Below are 18,411 nucleotides of genomic sequence, written 5' to 3'. Positions count from 1 at the left end.
AAAAAAAAAAAAAAAGCCGGAAGTGGTGCTGTGGCTCAAGTGGTAGAGTGCTAGCCTTCAGAGCTGAGGGAAGCGCCCAGGCCCAGAGCTAAGGCCCATGACCGGACACCCCCCCTAAAAAAAAAGAAAGCAAAAACAAGACATGCTGTTAAGAATATGGGATAAAGGAACTCTACACTGTTGGTAGGATTATAAACTAGTTTAACCACTATGGAAATCAGTATGTGGGTTCACCTAAAAACTAAAAATGGAACTACCATGATCTAGCTATACACTTCTGGGTATAAACCTCAAGTCAGCAAGTCACCATACAACAGAAACAGATATGTATCCACATTTATTACAACACTATTCACAATAGCCAACTTATGGAATCAGTCTGTGTCCATCAACAGATGGTGGTGTATATATACACAACAGCTTTATTCTGCCATAAAGAAGAGAGAAATTATGTCATTTGCAGGAGAAACGATGGAACTGGATATCATGTTAAGTGAAATATACATGTGGTATTCTCTTTTGAAAGACAGAAGCCTATACCACATGTTTTCTCCTCTATGTTGAATCTAGAGTTAAGAGAAAAAGAGGATATGACTGCAGAAGAAGGTCTATTTGGGAAGAGGAAGAAACTACAGAGTAATGTGGGGGGTGAATATGATCAAAGTTCATTATATACATGTTTGAAAATGTCACATTGAAACTCATTTCAAATGTACTAAAAAAAGACTTTGAATATTAGAAATGCTAGATAAAAGTCAGCTCAAGCCATCTGTAGTTGTTTACTTATGTTATCCCAGATACTTAGGAAGCAGTGAAGAGGAACATCATGGATTGAGGCCAGCCTGGGCAAAAAGTTAGCAAGATCCCATCTCAACAATCTAGATAGTGTTAGGTAATGCTGACATACATCTATAATCTCAGCTATCTGGGAGGAAAAGGTAGCAGGATTGTAGTCCAAGGCTAGCCTAGTTAAGACTCTATTTGAAAAATAAATAAAAGGAATGTTTCAGTGGTAGAGTGCTTGCCTAGGAAGCAAATGGCTTTGAATTCAAACCCAGTGCCGCCTAAAAGAAAGAAAGGGGAAAAAAACCCTCTAGGGTTCCTAGCCACTGCATCATCACCTGGATCAGTCTTCCTGCCATTCAGCCTTGGTCTGGGCATTCCCCTCCATCCATAACACCAGCCGCTTGTGCCATCTTTCTGCAAGCCCTTCACCTAGCCTGTCTGCTTATTGTTCTAGTTCATGCACATGCTATTCTCTTTTTCTGGAACACCTTTCTGAACACTTTGCATCTGGCAAACCTATGCACATGCTTCTAGATTTGGCTTCTCTGGTCTCCCCCAGGCAGAGAATGTACTATGTTTTGCAATTCCTCTTTTCTTTCAAAGACAATGTAAAGAAGTCTCAAAGAGCAAGCCACTCCTTCCACTCTCTCTAATCTTCTGCATTCCTCCATAGCATCAACCAGACAGCATCCTGCATCCTGGTTGCTTCTCTAGTGTATCTCCCACTTCCAGATCACAGAACTCCTAAGAACAAAAACAAGGTCTTTCCCTGTCTCCCTAACTAGCATCTGACACACAACAGGCACCTTAAATCTGTAGATGACCTGTTTTTATACTTCCTGTATCACATAAATCATTTTATACAATACTTGGCAGACTTCTAGCTAAACATTTTACTTTAAAATGTCACAGGCACCTAGTATTTAAATATAAAGGAAATAATCAGCACACTCAATAGCTGCCCAGGTTATCAAAACTGCTTGGCTACTCATACTACCATGGTCAGAGGCCAAAGAACCTAAGTGCTTATAAAGAAGAGAAACATGAAAACTTCTGAGATAGTATAATTAATTTATATTTTTAAGAAGCGTTCCCTTTTAGTAAACCCTTCACCAGATCAGGAATGGAAGAAATCATCTTTGTGCCCATACAGTTTGGTAAATAGGTATCTAGGCATCTTGTCTTTCAAAAGAGAAGAAATTGAGAGGTTATGATCACACTTGTGGTCTGACATATTCCAGGCGCTCATAAATCAGCCTGGTCCTGCTGGGGTCACTGTGAATGCATCTTCCACAACCCCATTCAAGCAGGTATCCCTATAGAGGAGGGCTAGAGAAATGAAAGAACAGCAGGTGGCCCCTCTGATAACCTGGACCCTGGATAGCACAACCATGACATGGGGCCTGCTACAGTACCTAGACACACTCCAAACTGGTGTGAGGGGGCAGAAATAGCCATGTCTAACTGTAACTGAGAGCCCTGCTACTGCCAGCACTGTGCCAAGCCCCTCTTGATCTTTTTGTTTGTTTTTGGTAGTTCTAGGGTTTGAACTGAGGGTTTCACACTCAGCTTGCTTGTTTGGCTGGCACTCACTTGAGTCACATTTCCAGCTCAAGTCTCTTGATTTTTTCCCCTACCTTTCCCTCCTCAGCTTTTCTGCTCAGTACAGATCACTTCAGTGCCCAGCTCCCTCACTCCTACTGCCTCAATTCTACAAACCCTGTGGCCAGCCTCACTCTCATTTTTTGTCAGTTCTTTCCTATGCCATTCAGATACAATCTACCTGACTCTTCTCAACCTTTCTCAGCAGAAAAGCTCAGGTCTCCTTCACAGAGAGACTGAGACTGTCAGTCTCAACCCCTTCTCAGCACCCTTCTACTATTTTCCTTCACATCTTCCAACTCTGCTCTCCAACTTGACATGTATACTCTGGTGCCTCTATCCAAAGCCTAGATCTTCTCTGTGAGCTCCCTGTTTGGCTGGTCTTTGATCATGAGCTAGAACACAATGCTAGAGTTGTCTTTCTTACCCACAGGTACCATTCTTCTCCCCAATCTTTCCTTCTCCCTCACTTGTCATACAGATTTCTCAAAATGGTTTGTGCCTCTCACTTTTCTCCCCCTCCTTCCTTTATTTCTGAATCACAAGATAGTGCGTTCACTGTACTAATGTTAGGAGATACCAAACCAAAGCATGACAATGCAAACTTTGTGAGGCCCAGTCCTTAAGAATGATAACATGCTGATACAAAGCCTTTGTTTTAATTCTTCACACCCATGACCATACTCAGGGGAAAGTATACATATTTTTTTTTAATAAACAACAACCAGATCCTTAATAAAACCCTTTCTAGATCCTTTCTCAGCTAGCTCCTTATCATTGGTTCCTTACCACTATCCCTCTGCTTTCTTCTCTTCCACGGCACTGTCTCCTGAGGGATCTCTTCTCTCTGGGTTTGTACTATTGTGTATACATAAGTCCTTCCCATATCTGCACTCCTAACCCAGCCACTGCTTGGAATAAGACCCCCCTTCTATGAGGATACCTTAACTTGGGCATCCATGGATTCCTCAAATATCACATGGAGAAGACAAGAGTCCAGCACTCCTCTTCCCCATCCCCCCACCTGCTCCTGTGTTGATATTTTTTTCTCTGATAAGAGCAGTATCTTTTCCCTGTTAAAAGCAGTATCTTTTCCCCAGTCAAATAAGCTAATCACATAACTTCTTTAAAACTTCCTCAAAAACAATGTACCACATCCTCACAACCTTCCATCTCCACCACTTTGTTGAGATTCTTCCATTTTCCTTGCCCTACTACATCCAGTCAGTGCCAGAGTCCTGAATGCAGATCTTACATTTCAAATCTCTCTCCAACATGGACACTTGTCTCTTTTCCTCTCATGATACAGTTTAATAGTCTCCCAAATGGTCTTGATTTGCTCTGTGAAGAAGGCTTGAATTCCAGAGTTCTGGAGTGGAAGTAATTCTGCATAAGACCTCTGTTATAGTTTGGACTTTTATAGTTTGAACCTGGTTTGAGTGTTCAGAGCTTGGTCCCCAGTATGGCAGTGTTGAAAGGTGGTGGGAGTTTCAAGAGGTATGGCCAATACTGGTCTTCCCTCTACCCTGGCTTCCTGTCTAGCCATGTGATCTCTCCCTTGCCCATAACTCCTGCCACTGTTGTATCATCTATCAGGAAGCAATGTAGACAAATAAATGGTAGATAGAGGCTTGTCTGAGCTGATACTATGCATTTGGACATTCAATCTCCAGAACTAGGTTAACAAACCAGCTTCAGGTATTTCATTGCAGTAACTAAAAAAACAAGCTAATACAACTTATTTTTTTTAAACATGGAACACTTCTGAAATTTGTGTGTAGTCTTTGCGTAAGGGCAGCACTAATCTATCCTTCCAGTTTTAGTATGTGTGCTGCTGAAGTTTCACCAACATCTTTGTTCTCCAGACTTCCGTTTCTTCTTACTAAACTCCACTCAATGTTTACCTGCAACCCCATTCATTTAAAGGCATGTTGCCTTTACCTTCCAAATAATAGATGAGCTGGATTCAGTACATAATTAGACTTTTGCCTCCTCTATGGATAAAAGAGGGTCCAAATACTTTCAGTGGAACCAAAAAAATCTTTAATAATTCCAGAGTTCAGAAATGGAGGCAGGAGGACTACATTTGAGGCACACCTGGAATATATAGTAAAACTGTCTCAAAAAAATAAAGCATATACAGAAAAACAATCTCTAACTAAGCCAAAAAGTTCCATCAAGACTGGACCCTCTGTGGTCAGTCTAGGAATGAAGGGTGATTTTTAGCTGCGAAGTAGAAGCTGACCTCTGTAACCCTACCTCCAAGGGAACAGTAAAGCTAATGGGGAGGTAGTTTCTTCCATTCTGTACACTTTGCCTTTCCCTACTTCTGGCTGTGTGATAGCTGGGGAGGTAAGGAGAATATACTGGGGTGGTTGTAAAACTATCAGATGTCACCTAGCACTAGGCTGAAGACATTGGTTGCCCTCATTCTTCTGGGATGCAGTAAGACCCTATAGTATTAGGAAACTCTCTGGAGATTCTTTGAGCACTTACTCAAAACCTCATGGGAGAAGGACCTTGGTACTGATAATGATCCTTGCGGTGGCTTCATTCTCCCTCAACCAGAGTATTCAGGTGATTTTCTACTTTGATGGAAAGAGAGCTCTTAGGGAAAGCCAGGCTTCTTAGCCTGCCATTCCAGGCCTTTCCCTAACTTTACTTCTTGGCTCCCCTTGCAACTCACACCCTAGCACTTCCAAGCTACATATAGCTCCTTGAACACAACATTTCTAGTCTCCACCTGGAACATAAACACTTTCCAGTGAAACAGAGAAACACTGTTCACAGATTGATTATTGTGTAACACCTACCAGTCCTTGCAGAAAATGCCTTCTATTACCAAGCCAGGGAGATGAAACTTCATTGGGAATGGTACTTCTGTAACCCAGGGCAACCCAGCGTATTGTGAAATGTTTGCTCCTTAGGGAAGATCAGAATTCATCTCATCTTTGCATTCTAGCACCTTGCACATTATTGGTACTCAATAAATGCTAATTGGGTGGAGTCTTGATAGTACTTTTGGAAGTGGAAAAGGAAAGGAGCTTGAAGGATGCCAAGTCCAAAGTTGGGTCAAGAGAAAGCCTAAAAGCTGGCTGTGGAAAGAAGGGTCGGATAACAGGACTTTGACTTTCTAAGCATTCTGGACCAAACCTTGGGAGAATTGAGAGAAGTGATCATTTGGGTCAATACACCACTGCCCAAGACAGCTGGGTGGGGGTACCAACAAGACTATAAAATCTTACATTAGCCTCAGAGAGCAGAAACATCTGCAAAAGCCACAGCGGGCAGGCTGGCCAAGTTCAGCAGCGGGTTAGCCAGGAGAGCCCTGTGACCAACCGAAAGGGCCACAGAGGGGGAGAATCAATCATCTAAGAAGAAGGAGCAGGAAGGATGAGCAGTCAAACTGAGGCTAGACACCTACAACCCACCTAGCGCTCTCTCTGTCCCTTTCAGCCCAAGCCCTGGCTGGCTTCCCACTCAAACTCCCTCAACATCCTTTGGGCCCACCCACCTAGCTATGAAGCCTGACAACTTCTCTCTGAGGACTTTGAGGTTTTAACACCAACTTATGCTCAGCTAGCTCCCTACTTACACATTGAAACAACTTAAAGGAAATAGGTAATTCATCTGCCCGCCAACATCTCTGTTTAAAGAGTTTTCTTTTTCATATCAACACTTCTATGGGTTCAGAATTTGATCAACTCTTTGCTACACAGTTTGACATTAACAAAACATCAACATTCTGACAACCTGCTGGTGTCAGAGAGGAACATCTTAAAACTTTTTGGACTCTCCATGAAGACAGGCTTCCAATTCCAATCTTTGATCTCTCTATATAAAGCAGTACCAATAAAATAGCGTAGAGATTTATGGGCGAACTTTCATTTGAGCTGTTTTACACCTAAAATAACAAGAGTGCTTCGGTCACTAGGCTGAAAATTTAGGTTTAGATTTCAACTGTTTAGGTTTTCTGTTAGTTTTAAAACTGAATTCACTTATTAAAAATTTACCTTGAAAATTAAAATTACATTGTATTTCTCTCTCTCAGAAAATGTTTGACAGATATTAACTATGCAGATATCCTGTCCTCTGAGAAAAGTTGGGTAGATAGATGTCTCCTGTCCTTAAACAACCATCTTTTGACCAAAAAAAAAGAGTGTTTTGTTTTCTCATGATTTCAATGGACACTATTTAATTTTTTATCTTTCAGCCTGACCATCACCCTTGCTAGCAAAAGTTACCAAGTACTTATTATTGTGGGTAAAATCTCAGCAAAAAGAATTTCATTTAAAAGTCAGTGAGATGAAGTTTGGACCAAGATTGGTTTCATTGTATATTGTCTGCCTCTATGGGATCATTCCCAAAACCAAGCTTAGATTGTAATTCTGACCATCAGTCACTCATAGGTCAACGCCTGGATGAAAAGAAGTCAGAGCCATACTCCCTATAGATGGGAAATCAACCAGAACTCCCATCCACCTCCACCCTCCTTTCCCGGGGTGATGAATTTGGGAAAAATGATTCTGCCAAATGAGAAAGCAGAGACTCTGGAGAGGGGAAAGGCAGCTTATCCAGCTTTTAAGAAGATCTTTATAGGCAAAGTAAAGTGAAAACAGCAGAAAAGTTCCTGGACACAGTCCTTTAAGAAACAAAAACGAGTAGGAGGAAAGGTCGGAGCAGTGGTTCAAAGGCATCAGAATGCACAGCTGCTGCTGTCCAAGGTTGTGGGTCAGTGCTGAGCACCCTGCCAAACCTGAAGCAGGGCCTAACAGCAGAGGTTCTCAGACCTTTCTTCTTCACAGCTCCCTACCTCCAGAACTTAGCAGCAGAGTTCCAATGGCAGTCCCAAAGAGAGACTCAAGAACTGTGATGATCACAAAACCAAAAAAGAACAGAGAAGAAACTATGCTTAGTTATTTAACCCAATTTCTAATTTTGAAACAGAATTCCTGGTTAGAAAGGGAAAATGCAGCAGCTGGATAGAGAAAACCACCTGCTTAAAAGAAAAATCTCTAATGGTTTCTAAAATTCTTAGCTAAACTTGAAGAACAGAGTTAAAATTTTCCCAATAGGGAGAAAAGCTTCATATTTATTTACCTGATGTGAGCTTTAAAGTTTAAAGGGATTACGTCAAAGTGTGAGAGATTGCTTCGATTGTGCTCTTTATCATAATATTACAGTTTTTGTAGATAAAAGGAATCCGGAGGCTCATCTTCTTTCATGAAGAGGTCTGGGCCAGGCAAAGGCTAGGTTTGGCCAACAGCATTTTGAGGCAAAGTGTAAATGGGATGATTCCACCCTGAGGTCACATTATGTGGAGTCAAATGCAAGTGTCAGAACCATGTTCTCAGGAGGGCCAACCTCTCTAAGAAGGAGGACCTAGATGGGATGGTCAAAAGAGCAAAAATGGATTCGAAATCACCTCCCCTAAAGCCTCAAAAATTTTTAAATTTTTATTTTTAAATATACCATATATGCAGAGAAGTACATGGGTTATAAATAAGAGGCTAGATATGTTTTTACAAACTGAACACTCATAGTCAGAATCCAGACTAATTCTCATGGGCAGCCCCTCTGCTTGAGCCCTGCTTCCTTCCATAGGTCACCACACTGAATTCTAATAGAATCAATCACCTTTGCCTATTTTTGAACTTGCATAAATGGAATCGTGTAATGTGTGCTCTTGGGTCTGGTTTCTCTCACCATTATGAGTATGTGTGAGCTGTTATTCATTCATTCTTGCTTTTTAACCTCCCACTTGGTGAGCATATTGTAATCTATTCATTTTACAGGGATGGGTATTAAGTAGTTTTCCATTTCTAGCTATCTTGAATAGTGCTCCAATGAACATTCTCATGTATTTTTTGTTATACACATACATAATACATGTTTGTACCTGGTACATCTCTAAATCTTCTGGGCCAGAAGGTATGTATACATTCAGCTTTAGAAGATACTGTGAAGCAGTTTTCCAAAGTTATGGTACCAAGTTCCCTTTCCCCAGCTGTGACAGTCTTACATCATAAGCCTTTCTGTCTTGCTATTTTAGTCATGCTGTTGGGTATGCATTTTATGCATCTTTGAGGTTGAAGCTATTTTCCCTATCTTTCTAACATCTTTCCCAGCAAAGTTAATGCAAATTAGTTATGGTATGATCAAATGTCATAGACTAAAAGATATTTGTTTTGGGATCCTTATCTTATTTTGTCCAAGTAAGTATGGCAGAGCTGGAGGAATATAGAAGAATTGTAAGGGCAAGGTAAGCAGGAGAGGATTTAATGACTGAAGATCTATGGAACAAGCTCTTGTACTAGCAGAGGGTATGTGTAAATTTACAAACAGCAGACAGTGTCTTCTGTGTAGATGTTCTCAGGGAGACTTAGAACTGACTGTGTAGTCTTTTTCCCCTTCTCAGCCTGCCAGAAAATCTTGGGTCCTCCTAGATAACTAAGATTTCTTAGGTAGCTGGCTAATCTATTAGACAGGGAAGCTATAGTCACTATGAATGATGACATTGATATAAGTAAAGGAGTGCAGGAAACTGTAGACAAGGAATGCTGTCAGTAGAATAGGGTTGTATACAAAAGGTAATTCTAATACCAGGTTAGTAGGCCCCTTTATGTTTATGTATAAAGATTAGGAGAATAAAAATATTAAAATACAAAGAAACAAGAAAAAACAAACAAGATGAAAGCTGTTGTTGAAGTACTGTGCTCCAGAAGAGCCATTGATACACACAATGACAGACTGTGGGGGCTGCGAATTTGTGGCCATGGAGGACATCGTATCAGGGAAGAAGCTTCGCATGCTGTGTTCAAAGACTGGTGGATCAGAAATGTGTGCTTAATTCCCGTTAGCTCCTGCACCTACTACAGACTGAACACAGATGCCAGAGATATTGTGAGCAATAGAGACAAATGCACTGCATCTAGCTTTAAGAAGGGCACAGGAGTCAACTAAGAAGATGGTCTGCTTAGTACAAAAACTGGTAGAGAACAGCTGAAGTTCTAATCATCTAGCTAATCAATGTTCATTCCCATTGGATGGTCCCTAAAGGTTCTGGCTCTTTTATAATTTCTTCACTGTGAACAGAGGTCATCTAATGTCCTGGCCACTCCAATTCTCAAACCTGGGCGTGAATAACTATGCAGCTCCCGATTCAGAATTTTCTCTTTCATGTGTCATAGGTGCTGCAAGGTATGACTGCAGTGGGAAGTGTCCTAACTTTATGCACCCAGAAAAAGGCACAGAAGATGATGGGTTCTTAAAAGTCTAGTAGTCCTGATATGGGTTCCACAGGAAATAGGAAGAGGCCAAGAAACCCCTAATGTAAACTGAGGTCTGTTGATAGACAGCTTTGGTTTCAGGTATAAGAAGAAAGTATGCCTGCCACAGTTCTAAGCTGTAGGCCCCAGGCCAGTTATGTACTTGGAATCTCAGTCAAGGGTGTGAGAGTGAGTGGCGAGTAGGAAGATAGTGCCCAGGGAATCCAGAAAGCAGAATAGACATGAAACAGTCAATGATAATATCATAGCATGAGTGGGGAACAAACAGAAGGCAAAACACTAGTTTGTAAAATGGTCCATTATCCCCGTATGCTGCCAGAATGAAACTCAGCCTTTCTATGGCCGGGGTTCAAGAATGAGAACATAGGGATAGCTTTGGTGGCACTCTAAGGGTGGGATATTTCCAGGCTGAGCAGTACATAGCACCCTTGAGGCCTACAATAACAGCATGTATACAACACATCTGCAATAGGACAATCCATTCTGGGGAGCAGCAGGAAGTTAAGATGCAGGTAGTCAAGAGAACAAGTTTCTGAAAGGAGGTAAGAAAGGAAGGGAAGATTATCTTGTAGACATACCAAAAATGCTCAGGCCAAGGTCTATAGGCTTATAAGGCACAGAGCTCAGAGAACCCTCCTTTCACGGCCTCCCCAGGTTCTCTATGTGGGTGGTTTCCTCACAGCTACAGCTTGGTACTCCATTAACTGTTCCATGTAATGGAGGTAGACAAAGAGAATCTTCTCAGGAGTTGGAGAGTCAGCAGCCAAAATACAACAGACTACCAAGACATGCTATTTGTGAGGGTAGAGAACAAAGTAGTATTTCCTCTGCCAGAAGGGTATGCACAAAGACATGCTAGCAGTGGGAGCCACCAGCCAAATTAGGCATAGGAGAAAGACTAGGAGCTATTCCCTGGGTGACGATATTTGGAAGTTCCCAGAATAGTGATGGCTTGGAACTTGGACTGGCCTCTGGTTCCTGAGAAATTGAGCCAAGAAAATGGCATTCAGCTTTCAGAGCACCTTGGAATGTAGGGTGGGTAGTGAGATATACTTCTCACCCTAGTACAGTCAATGAGAAAATACCAGAAGGCAGGTCCTAGGGAGGGAGAGCTAGGGAGGGAGGAGGAAAGATTTGAGCCAGGCTATCTAGAGATCCACATTTAACTACTGAGTTCACAGAATCCAGGTAGAAAGTAAAAGTCAAGACAACCAAAAACGTAAGGTGAACTAAGTGAGCAGACAGATAGTGTTAGAAAGCATGAAAGAAAGGCAGAAGAATTTGTAAACTGCAACAACGGCAGAGTGGTAGAAATAACCACGTGTGTTCTTGTATTCATCACTAAATCCAGAGCCTTCTGCAATGTCTGGCAGGACCTGGTACTTGTTATAAATACTTGTTAAAGGGATGGATTCTCATGGTTACAGCTACAGTACAGAATGGAAATCTGAAGATGGTCTAGTCAATTCCACCTTTCACAGGGGAGTAGGGAGAGGTCCGTGAACACTGACTTAGCAGAACAGTGGAGTTGGGTCTAGAGGAAAAAGCTTCAGTTCCTCCTGGTTACCTTGTTTCTCCAAACTGCACAAACACTGATGACTAGTGTGGGCTGAATTTCTTGGGCCCTGCTTTAGAATAACCATTTGAAAGCATTTTCCCTCATTTCTTTCTGAAGTTGATCGCTGTTGGAGATACTTATATGGCAGAGCCACACCAAGGTGAGGCCAGAGAGGAAAATTTGTGTCTTCTTCTGGCCTTTTAGGAAATGTGTCATGACACTCTCCCAGGATAAGTACTTTTCTTCAGAAATTATTAGGTACAAAGATTCACATAAGACTATTCTTCATATATATTTTTTAAGAAAAGGGAGAAGTAAAAAAAAGAAAGAAAGAAAAGGGAGAAGTAAAGGAAAAGCAGGGAAAAACACTAAATGAAAGCATACTTTTAAATCTAAGAAACTGGAGACTCATTTTTACCTTCTGAACCAAGTAGACACTTGTAGTTCTCTCAGCAGCCACCTTATCCAGGCTGGACCCCTCAGGAATGAAATAACTCACATCAGCAATATGGACGCCCACTTCGAAGGTGCCTATAAATGTACAAGAAAAATCATCAGGCTGCGGGGGGGAGGGGGGGAGGCAGGGCTGGAGGGGAAGGCCAGGTAACTCCTGTATGATCACATGTCCTTTCCACAGGCATGGCCTATGAGTGGTGGTTCCAGATACTTCTCCTAAGCCCTGTGACCAACACTAGTGTCACTTTCCTAATCATGAGTTAGAAACCTATGATTTACCCTTGAACATATTATAATTCATCTATCAGTTATGAAATACATGAACACAAACACATATGCATATGTATGCATATATATCTATGTAATTATATATGTGCATATGAAAATACACAAAATGAACAGACTATAAAAATACGTAAGTAAAATAAGCATATACTTTGAAGACAGCATCAAAGACAGACAGACACGTTGAAGATACATGTACAAGGCTGAAGTTTCTTGAACTAAAGAATAATACACTTGATACAATTCTACTAAGTCCCACCCTATCGACAATGACTGGTCTTGGCATAGGAAGAGAGTCTTTGTCCTGAGATTCCAGATACTAAGAGCACCAGAAGTCTTGAACTGCCAGGAAATACCTTTGCCACATATTCAAGCCAATTAAAAATAAAATCTATAGGGAGATTCAAAATGGCCTCATTCAGCTGAAGTTGATCTGAGTCTACCTGAGGGCTCACTGTAAGTCCTGATGGACAGACAGTTGGATTTGTAGACCTTATTCACAAATCCCCATGTGTATCTTTGCAGATCTGGAAGATCAATCCTAAAGAACCAGACATCTTATCTGCAGGATTTTAGATCTTTACTATCATCCTAGTCCTTTTCACTGGGGGATAATTCTTTCAGTTTTTCAAACATCTAGTGTGGATATGGGGCTCTGGGAAGGAAAAGAATTTAATATTTCCTATTTTTAATCTGCTCTGAACTCAGAGATACTCCTACAGGGCATTTTTTCCAGTTCTTCTGTCCAATCTTATAACTTTTATACATTAGGGAAAACTAAAGTCGTTTAAGAGAGTAGCTTCTGCTACAGAGTAATAATGCCTTGGACTTGACTCCTACAGGGGAAGGGCTGTCTGGAGATCTGGGAGAAACCAGCCTGTCACTCCATTCAGTGACCTCACTCTCACAGGGAGGCAGCTGTGTCACTGGGTCTCTGGGAAGAGTGAACTTGCTCACAATGATCGAGGAACTTGACCCCAACCAACTGTGGCCAGAAATCACAGAGAGCTCAGCTTCTAGTTTTGATATTTCAAGTATCAAAAAACAACACTTGGGAAAGGTAAAATAAAGTATCTTCTTTTGAAGTCAGGATTATAATATATTGGCCTTGCAGGTAAATATTGACTAAAGGAAAAGAGAGAAAGGATTATTACATCATGCTATAAACCATAATTTAAAATCTGGATTCTGTATTGTTACTACACATGAACTTTCTGTCCTTAGTGAAAATTGACAAACTGACAAAGAGTTCATTACAGGAGATAAAACATGAAAAAGGCCAATCAAAACATATTCGAGAGGCTTGAATTTCATTCAGAATTCCCAGCAGAGCCTCTAAAACCAGCAAAGAGACACTCTCTTATTTTCTGCTTTGGACATTTTTATGGAAACCCTAAGTAAATATTTTATTACATATATTTACATAATGTGAACTTGCAGAACTCATAAGGCAGTGGCACAGAAGCTTTTATTCTATGAAAGAGAATAATATATCTTCAAAAGGTTATAAGGCATATGCTGTCTAAACATTTAGTACCAACATAATATTAAAAAGAATACTCTCCCTTCATTTCTATTAAAGGAATAGAAACTACTAGCTGATGGACTTTCTCTGTGGGAAACAAATCCATTGCATCAAAGTAATACAAACTACACCTTTATAGTTGAGTTTTTCCATCTGCTGGACTACAGGGAATCTTGGGAGTCCTGAGGCAGTGGGAGCAGAGGGGAAGAATCTCCAAAGCTTCTGTGGCTGCCTCACTTTGCCCAGGGGTCATGACTTAGCAGAATACAAATTTCTGTTTGAATGAACTTGTTTCACCCAATTAATATTCTGGAAAACATCCCTTCAAAGCCAGCCACTCTAATGAGAATAGCCACTTCCTAACTGTCACTGATAGCTGGCCACTACACATCCTCTACTTACGAAGCACTCGGGTTATGAGGAAGTGCTTTCTTGCATTCATGATACATGAAAGGACACTCTGGTTGATGACAGCACTAGGAAATAGTAATCACTCTCCTTAAGGAACTGTCTATTGTGGTTGGCAGATACACTCATGAGGTGACAATGACATATGATAGTGAAAAGTAATAAAAGTACATAGGAATAAGTTAGATGGCAATCAGGCAGAACATGACAAAGTATTGTCTAATATCAATGAAGTAATGTCAATTATTCTTATGAAAATGCTAATCTTATAAAAATGTAGTACTGGTGGCTCATGCCTGTAATCCTAGCTACTCAGGACGCTGAGCTCTGAGGATCACAGTTTGAAGCTAGCAGGGGCAGAAAAGTCCCCACGAGACACTTATCTCCAATTAACCACTCAGGAACTGGAAGGAACATTGTGGCATAAGTGGTAGAGCACTAGCCTTGAGCACAAAGAGGCTCAGGGACAGTGGCAAGGCCTTGTGTACAAGCCCCACAACTGGAAAAAAAAAATGCTAATCCTTGTTAAGTCTATCCTCTGTGTCAGGGACTCCACAGGCAAGTCAATTTTGATAACAGCTGCACAAAACACTTGAGGTTCAGAATGGATCAATTCACTTGTCCAAACCAATCCAACTAGTATGTGATAAATTCCAAACCAAGTTGAATCCTGAGCTTTTGCTCTTTTATCACCTCTACCCCAGTCACTTCCAGGGCCAGATGATACAACCCAATGTTTTGTCTCAGGCTACTGCTCAAAATCCCTCCCTATCTCTCATGGCTTAATAGACACCACATTCTTAGCTTTGGATTCAGAAGTTCTTTTCCTAGGCTTGTTTATAGTCACACCCCTGTCCCTAAGGCTCTTTAAGTTCCTACTGCAAACCTCCTAAACCACGTGTAGCCATGCCTGATTACAGAATCACCACTAAGCCATTAACTCCAGGTCTCTTTAATTAGAAGAGTAAGTCCTTAAAATCCCAGCAGTTCCTTTCTAAATCTCTAGCTTACAGTCAGCTTTAGCTAGGAACAGAATGACTATCTTAATGACTCAAAAGGCTGTGCCATGGTGAGGACTAACAGAGTTGCTACCTATTGTGACTAACAGAGTTGCTACCTATTGTGGGATAGTGTTGCATGGCAAACTTCCCAAGGAGGCCAAGGAGGTTGAGGCCAGGCCCATCCAGACTTGGGTTCCTTGAGCCTACCTTTACCTACTATGAATGGATAGTACTGATCACACAGCACTTCTTTTTTTTTTTTTTTAAACATGGACATTTTAATACCATTAAAACAATAACAAGTAAATCATCACAAAAAGTAAAATAGGCATTTGCCCAGGGAGGAGGGAGGCAAGATCTAACACTAGATCTTCTTCCAAGTTGCCTGCAGGCAGGAAGGCTAACTCAGGGTGCACAATGGAATCTACCACCACACATGAGACAGGATGTTCTTCCTGAGTTCTCAACTGGACACTGGTTCCATAGGGTGTCTGTAGAAATCAAAACCTATTGTGGCCTTTCTACAAATGAAAATAATCACATTCCAGCCACACATGCTTGGTGCAGTGCAAGGATGGCTCCTGATGTCCACCTGTCAGCTCCAGGGACATCACTGGGGGCTTCTTTAGCATGGGTTCAGGGGTGACTGCATTATGTCGACAAAAATCTGGGAATGGTAATAGGTACATGAGGATTAGAGTGAACTCTAGAAGTTCTGGTGTGTCTCAACTGCCATGAGGATGTAATGCAGGAAGTTGTAGCATTTGAGTTGAGACTGAACTTTGATGAGAAGGCAGGGTTTGTCTCACCCATGGCTATGGCTGAGTGCTTTCAAACTGAGAGCAGACAATTCCTGGAAGAGAATATCTTATCAAAAGACACTTTGCCAAGCTGGGGAGTACTAAGAGCTCCTGCCAATCACCAGCCTGGGAAGACCATCCCTCGGGGCCCTGTTTCCATCCCTATCACAAGCTCTCAGGTGCCTATACAAAGACTCCTCCCTCCCTTCCTTGTTCTGATTGTCAGGGGCTCCTCCAGCTGCTCTAAAGAACTTGTAAGTGGAGGAGCAGGTCTGAGGAGGCCATGTTGAGCATTTGATAGTGCATAAGTTCATTCAGCTTGTTTCTGTTCTTGTGTGCATAAAAATCATCAGGGGCAAAGTCCACCCACATGGCGAAGACAGAACAAAGGGTGCTGGGGGCAGATTGGGAACAAGGAGAGACAGAGCCCTGCTTCCCCATCCTGAGCCTCTCATAGGTCCTGTCTGCCAGGACTCCCATGCTGTGGCTGTCCATCCTATACCCAGACTTGCATGTTGGGAAGAGGGAGTCACACAGCACTTCTTAACTCAAACAGGACCCTCCTTACAGAAAACAGTAGTATATTCCCTGTGTAATTAAGTCCAAGCACTACAGAAATCAACATGGAGTTTCTTCAAAAAATTAAAAATAGAATACTCATATGATCCAGTCACATTACTTTTGGTCTATATCCCTCAAAATCAAAGTCTGCTTACTGTAGAGATATGTGTATATCCATGTTTATTGAGGCACTATTCACAATAGCCAAATTATGGAATCAGCCTAGGTAGTCAGTAGATAAATGAACAAAAAAATGTGGTATATATACACAGTGGAGTTTTACTCAGCCATTAAGAAGAATAAAATGATGTCATTTACCCAAAAAATGTATTAAACTGAAAAGCATCATATTAAGTAAATAAGCCAGTCCTACAAAGACAAGTACTACATGTTTTCTTTCATTCTAGCCTCACATTGGAGTGGCAGTTGAAGCCTGGTGATTTTCCCCTTTTGGAACCTTTTCTTCTCTTTTGGTGCCAGCCGTCTGGTGTCTGCCCTCTGTGGCCACTCCTCCTCATTCCTCTTCCTTTGCTTGCCTCTCATGCTGGCGCACCTGGCCTCTGTGTTCCTTCTTTCTCTACTTCAAGCATCATTTCTGGGTTTTGAACTCTTGATTCACTCACCCAGACCTCTCAGAGCTATAGACTTACATATGCACACATCTACTACAAAGTCAGTCACACATGCCCTCTTAATCCATCACCATCTACAAACCAATTACTTGCATGTTCCAGACCAAGGAAATGGGACCACCCCCACTAAACCCACACTGTACTGACCAAAAGAAACCCAAGACCCTTTCAGGCCTCTGTTCACCAGTCACACCGAACTCTACCTTCTATACTTCTTACAACCATACATTTCTTCCTTCTTACCATCATCACCTTGGCCAAGGCAAGCATCATTTAAAGAGGAGTTCATGACCTCCTCATTGTTTTCCCTAACATTTTTCAGGTCCATTTTCCATACTGCCTATAATGCTCTTTTCAAAACACACATTAGCCTGTTTTCCCTAAGTCCTTTCATTTCATTCTGCCCATGCTACCCTCTGTTCACTGTCCTGCCACTACTAGGTAAAGAGGGTGATATCAACAAAGTTCTTCCTCAGCTGATTTTCCCTAGCATTTTTAACCCTCCTGGCTCTTCCCTCTTCAACACCACCCAACCCCAGGCACTGTGTTGGACCTCTTCAGCACAGCCCCCAGGCCAGGGGCTCTGCTGTTCTTTCTCTGCTGGGCCTATGCTTAATCTCCTTCTGTACTTCCTTTTTTTTTTTTGGTCAGTTACAGGACTTGAACTCTGGGTCTGGGCACTGTCCCTCAGCTCTTCAGCTCAAGGCTAGCACTCTACTACTTGAGCCACAGCACTACTTCCAGGTTTTTTTGAGTGGTTTATTGGAGATAAGAGTCTCATAGACTTTCCTGCCCAGGCTGGCTTTGAACTGTGATCCTCAGATCCCAGCCTCCTGATACCTCAGTACCAGTTATCACATGCTGATCATAAGATCCTCTACTTTGTATTCAGTCTGAAGGACATGGAAAAGGCCCAAGGCATAGCTGGTGTGACATTTACTGGATGAGTAAGAAAGTAATAAAAAGGATAGGTAAGCCAGGTCTAACTGCCCACGCAGTGCTGAGTGCTGTCCACAGTTGCTCGGCACATACTGCTCTGCAGCATCTGGCCTGTGTTCTCCATCCCTCAGGTAACTTGGCAATCATGAGTTTCTAGTCCACACTATCCTCAGACAACATGAAAGTACACTTTTCCCCTTTGAAGGCCAAAATGTCTCCTTGAATTTTACATTTATTATCTCTAATTTCAGCTTATGGGCTGCACAGGATAAACATCTCTCTTCAAGGGGCAACAATCTGGCTACGAGAAGCAAGAAGATTGGGGCTAGGCTCTGTTCACAGGGCAGCACCAGCTATGGCTCTATAGTCGCCCCTGGAATTCTTCAGCAGCCAGATACTGAGTCACCTCATCATTCTCAATACCTCCTTCCAAACATACTCTTGACAACCACCTTCATTCACTGAGCCTTTAACAAATGCTAATAAACCTCAGGACTTTTATTTTATTTTATTTGTGAACATACTGTACAGAGGGGTTACAATTACATGGGCAGGATAATGCATACATT

At 41.8% G+C, this 18,411-nt stretch overlaps 1 protein-coding gene across 1 annotated transcript in view; it reads right to left on the bottom strand.

Annotated features, from left to right (window-relative positions):
* The window catches only part of Dis3l2 (DIS3 like 3'-5' exoribonuclease 2), a 356,978-nt gene that overhangs the window by 104,910 nt on the left and 233,657 nt on the right, over positions 1 to 18,411 (bottom strand). Inside the window, exon 12 of the mRNA XM_013021392.1 lies at positions 11,654 to 11,766. Coding sequence (XP_012876846.1) covers positions 11,654 to 11,766 — 113 coding nt within the window. The remainder of the gene's footprint in view (positions 1 to 11,653; positions 11,767 to 18,411) is intronic.

This window comes from Dipodomys ordii, unplaced genomic scaffold, assembly GCF_000151885.1.
Source record: "Dipodomys ordii isolate 6190 unplaced genomic scaffold, Dord_2.0 Scaffold1, whole genome shotgun sequence".
NCBI classification, from domain to species: Eukaryota; Metazoa; Chordata; class Mammalia; order Rodentia; family Heteromyidae; genus Dipodomys; species Dipodomys ordii.
This window is presented reverse-complemented; position numbering and strand designations above follow the sequence as displayed.